The sequence below is a fragment of the Etheostoma spectabile genome, chromosome 18, assembly GCF_008692095.1.
Source record: "Etheostoma spectabile isolate EspeVRDwgs_2016 chromosome 18, UIUC_Espe_1.0, whole genome shotgun sequence".
Taxonomy (NCBI): domain Eukaryota; kingdom Metazoa; phylum Chordata; class Actinopteri; order Perciformes; family Percidae; genus Etheostoma; species Etheostoma spectabile.
The window spans coordinates 2,327,685-2,332,875 of record NC_045750.1 but is presented as its reverse complement, the minus strand read 5'-3'; the positions used below and the strand labels follow the sequence as shown (position 1 = coordinate 2,332,875).

Here is a 5,191-nt window from a genome sequence, read left to right as displayed (position 1 = left end):
GGGGGGGGGGGGGGTTGTTTGGAGGATGCTGAGCTGAGCTGTCAACCATATTAACTGCACACATTTCCCCCTCCCAAACTTACTCGGGCTATATCAGGCAAAAGCAAGCGGAAAACTTCTGACGAATCCATTGAATATCCGCCAAATAGCCTCTTCTCTATTGCTCGGGGGGGGGGGAATGTGAGCCCTCTCCCCAGAGAGCTGGGATCAATTTTGGATTCGGCACCAAGGCACACTGTGTTTTCAAATGAACCGAGGTAATTAGATGAAGATACAGTACATGGTCTTCATAGCACTCTCCTCTGAATGAGGCGAGTGATTCAGATGTTCATGTTAAAGTCAGTACAGGTTAACGCTCATATTTCCAGTGAGGAAATGACAATTTACAATTTTCCTTTTAAAGCCCCTGAAACACTTTTTTTCCCCAACTGAGCCTTGTCAACTTCAACTCTCATGTGAAACAATTAAAGTTTTAAATGTGGCAGAAAATGTTTCTACCGCATCAGTTTCTTCAGGGCATTTATATAACAGTTGGTTCATATACTGTATAAGTGGATGGGCGTGTTGCCTACGTCTTTGAGGATAATATATTCCTGGTGTAGTTGAGATCTGTGTAAAAGGACACAGATTCTGATAATAAAATGTCAATAAGAGAATGTACAGAATGATTATCTCTCCCTGATATGTGGCGTCCTGGGATGTACAGTTAGTCCGGCTGTCACCAGACCAAGCTGCAGACGTGGAGCTGCAGCGCGACATCAGATCGACTGAGTTTCCCCAGTCTAATGTCTAGTTGGATTAATTGTTTTGGGGCCTGAATACGTGTAAAGACTTCAGAAACTTTAAGAAAGTCTTGTCTAATCAACATGTAAATATATATCCTATCATGTGTGTTACATGTCTGACAAGTTCCAGTAAGTTCAGCACCATGGACAGCTCCAATAAGAACTCACTCTGGATTTAAAGGGGTTTTTCATCGTTATGTTCACAGCAGTGTTTCAAAAGATTTAATTGGATGGCTGTTGAAATGATAACATCTTAACTTGCCGTAAAGGGCATCTCCTCAATAATGAAGTGTTAAATTAACTCATGGTTGTGAAAAGAAATGTATTTTCCTAGCCTGACGTCGTCATACTCAGATTCTATTCAGAATATGAGTCTGATATTGATCTACTGGGCTGTGATTATGTGATTATGATATTAGTTTCAACCCAACCAGGAAAGAAAATTCCTCTGCACTCAATTGGCTAGACCTACAACCAATCAGAGCAGCGGAGTATGTGACGTACAGTATGTATCATACAGTATGTTGAACTTTTACCAAATCCTGTAGTACAGGGTAATCCTAACTCCCTGACCTTAAATGTTGTGGGTGGGGCTAAATTCGGCTGGCATCCGGGCTTCCAAGCAGTACTTTTAATACTTAATTTGCCAGTTTAATTTACCAATAAGTAAAATTTAAAAATGATCCGTGTGTCACAGACTCCAGATCTGTCACGTGTAAAAGGTGGGATTAAATTCTGTTTAATTAAATTCAAAATACCTTATCAGTCTTTTCAAGGGGCAATTTGATGCAAGTTTACAAACACAAACAATGAATTCTCTTCTTTTTTCACTGTAGAAAGCTGCTGCTGCTGTAATAAGGGAATTTCCCCATTGTGGGATGAATAAAGTCTTAACTAATCTAAGCTTATTCATAAAAAAACTATAATGTAAGAAAACCTTTGAAAAACAGCAGTTAATTCGCAGGTCATCACCAAATACATTTAATTGATCTCCTAAGAGTTGAAGCTTTCTCAAGAAACTCTCAACCTCAGACCCCCCCACCGCCACCCCACACACATTCATTCATACACACACACACACACACACACACACACACACACACACACACACACACACACACACACACACCTCATATCCTCCTTAATGTCCCCCCTAGAAAGGAAATAAACCCGTAAGACACGTACCCCTTATTTCCTGTCCCTGACCGCATCCCCAGCTGTCCCCCAGGACTACATTGCCCTGTTGTCTCGAGAGTTGTCCAGTTTCCAAACCGGTCTCTGTGTTTGCATTGACGTCAACCGAGCGGGCTGGATGTATAAAACCCTCCGTCCTCACAGGGACCGCTCAGACTCGGCTCCGACCTGAGATCCACCGCCGACCGCAAAGTTCAGCTGCAGCCTCTGGAGACACTAAAGTGAGTACCGCAGCTTTCAGTTACTGTGTTTTATTCTTCAGAGTAAAGTTTTGGTGAATTGGCCGTTTTTGTGAAAGTGAGAATATGGTGAAATAACAGTGCAGCAGATCATCTTCAGACATAATTCTCTTGTACTTATGTGCAGTATAGGCTACTAAACTCAGCTCATGTAATGTAGATGACACCTTTTGTCCTTTTTAGTTCAGAATATGTTCTTATTTGCTTCATTTTCTTTAAAGGAAGTGTCTGTGTGATTGACATAAAATGGAAATACTGTAAGATAAGATATAGTCTCCATGACACCAGGGCTAATGTTACATTTACCAGATTTAGTGACGGACTACTGTGGTAAAAAATAACCTTCAATACAAATACATTCAACTGTTACTTCTTTTCTCACAGGCTTTCTATCTGGTCACATTAAGCCGGATGCTTTTATTTACAGTCATTTAGGCCTGTGCATGATTCAAACTCTACATTTGCCACAAAGAGTTTTCTGAAAAGCTGCCAAACAATATTTGTTCTTTACTGTGAGTTTGATTGGCAGCTTCATGTTCTGATGATTATGTGATGTACTGTCATCTTCATGAATCTCTCTCTGACTGCAGGACATGAAGCCAGTCCCCCTGCTCCTTCTCCTCTCCTCGGTCCTCCTCTCGTCACACCTCCGCCCCGCCGCGGGTAGACCGCGCCACCTCCCCGGCTGGCTGGACGGCGGCGGCCGCCTCCAGACGCAGCCACTGGACCATGTGCTCCTCAGAGCGGCCGCCGCCGGGGACGGCCCCGCGGCGGATCTACTGGGCGACAGCATCCTGAAGTTTCTCCAAAAGAGAAACCTGAACCCTCTGCGCCTGCTCCCGTCCAGAGAGGAGAGCGAGGAGGACGAGGCGGTGAGGACGGCGGCGCAGCAGCTGTGGAAACGCCACGAAGAGCCGCCGCTGTCCATCGACCTCACCTTCCACCTGCTGAGGAATATGATCCAGATGGCCAAGATAGAGAGCCAGAGGGAGCAGGCGCAGCTCAACCGCAAGGTTCTCGACGAGGTCGGGAAGTAGAACTCTGTTTTTCCGTTTTGAATTGCCTCGTTAAAACAGCCAAAGCGCTGTCTAAGTATTTAAGACCTCTGACATTAGTCGTTGTTTGTTCTCATGTTTACGCACAGCTGGTGCCAATTTACGCAACACTGCAAAATTCAAACTTCTTAAGTTAAAGAAATATAGAGTCGGACTTGTCAGACCCCCTGACCTCTTCACCGGCCCCTGGCTCCTTACACACACACACACACACACACACACACACACACACACACACACACTCTTCACTCGCATCTCCTCGCTCTCTCTCTCTCTCTCTCTCTCCTCTCTCCTTCTCTCTCTCTCCCTCTCTCTCTCTCCCTCCTCTCCTCTCTCTCTCTCCTCTCTCATCTCCTCTCTCTCTCTCTCTCTTCTCTCTCACTCCTCCGTCCACGGGACTTTTGGAAGGAAACCACTTATGTATCATTTCATGACTTGACATTTGGAATTGAGCAGCGTTGTCATTTGACATTGATCTTTATGATCAAATGTTCTGATGCTTGAAATGAAAATAACAGATTACAATGGGACTGACCTAAATATTTACAGTTGGATCTTGTCAGTAATTTGGATGACTTAAATGTTAATGTATGGACAGCTGTAATGAGAATCATGACATCACCTTTACAGGCTCCTTGTTGGCCCCTGCAGCTAAATAAGTCTAATGTGAGGTGCATGATGGGTGAATTGTTGCTGTGTAGATATGAGAAATCTCTTCATGTAATATCCTAAAATGAGTAAATCTTTAGTTGTTATAATTTACTATGAGTGTGGTTCAAACTTCTCCATATTTCTAACAGAATGTAGTGGTAAATTAAATCAGTGGTAATCTCTGGCCTTAATCTTATGATCCCAATCTGGTGAATAAACACCAAAATAAAAGTTTTTTTCTTTGTATAACCTACTTCAGGATGATCCTTCAAATGGACAATACTCTTAGGATTTAAGTTAGACTAAAAAGATAATAAGCAATTTGATTAGTTCATGTAAACTATAATATTAAACGGCTGATTAAAGCACCAAGCTTTTATGCTGCAAAAAATAAAACCGTATAAAGGTTTTTTGTACTATACTGTACATATCTGGCTAAATAAAGGTGGTATTCAGCCTATTGAAGGGAGTGGGACGACTCAAATATAATAAGCTCAAAAGGAATGGTTAAAATGAAGAATAGACCCCTATAGATCTACACCATATGACTCTTAAAAACCCCGCACCATGGACATCAAACTCTCCTTTGTGTTTTTGTTCTTTTAATCCCACTCTGATTGTTTGAAGTTAATGAAATGGCGTCTTTCAGAATGGATCTGAGGTGGAAGGAAAGATAAAACACACTTAATGTTGATTTGTTTTCCATCTTCAACCGTCAGCTCTCAGCTTCCTTTCATCCTCTTTTCCCTTCAGTAGAGAGGGAGCGCTGTATCACCTGTACTGTATCACCTGCCCTGTATCACCTGCCCTGTATCACCTGTACTGGTATCACTGTGTATCACTGCACCTGTATCACCTGTACTGTATCCGCCTGTACTGTAGCCTGCCTGTATCACCTGTACGTATCACCTGGCCTGGTAATCACCTGTACTGTATCAAACTGACGTGGATCACCTGTACTGTATCACCTGTACTGTATCACCTGTACTGTATCACCTGCCCTGTATCACCTGCCTGTATCACCTGTACTGTATCACCTGCCCTGTATCACCTGTACTGTATCACCTGCCCTGTATCACCTGTAGCATGCTAACCTGCTTACAACAACAACAACAACAACAACAAAAAAGACAAAACAAAGCTTTATTTTACCATTAATGTCTGACACTGATTCCATTGTTTTAGCAAAAGAAAAAAAAAGTTTTTGCCATTTATATTTTGTAATAAAAAAGTTTGAAGTAAAACATCGTTTGATTCTGTTATTGTG

General features: G+C 42.5%; 1 protein-coding gene across 1 annotated transcript; it reads left to right on the top strand.

Moving 5' to 3' along the window:
* Positions 1–1,972: 1,972 nt before the first annotated feature.
* On the top strand, positions 1,973–3,345 carry uts1 (urotensin 1). The gene is made up of 2 exons (XM_032543125.1): positions 1,973–2,200; positions 2,809–3,345. The coding sequence occupies exon 2, from the start codon at positions 2,812–2,814 to the stop codon at positions 3,253–3,255; it is 444 nt and encodes a 147-aa protein (XP_032399016.1). The 5' UTR covers positions 1,973–2,200; positions 2,809–2,811; the 3' UTR covers positions 3,256–3,345.
* Positions 3,346–5,191: the final 1,846 nt, after the last annotated feature.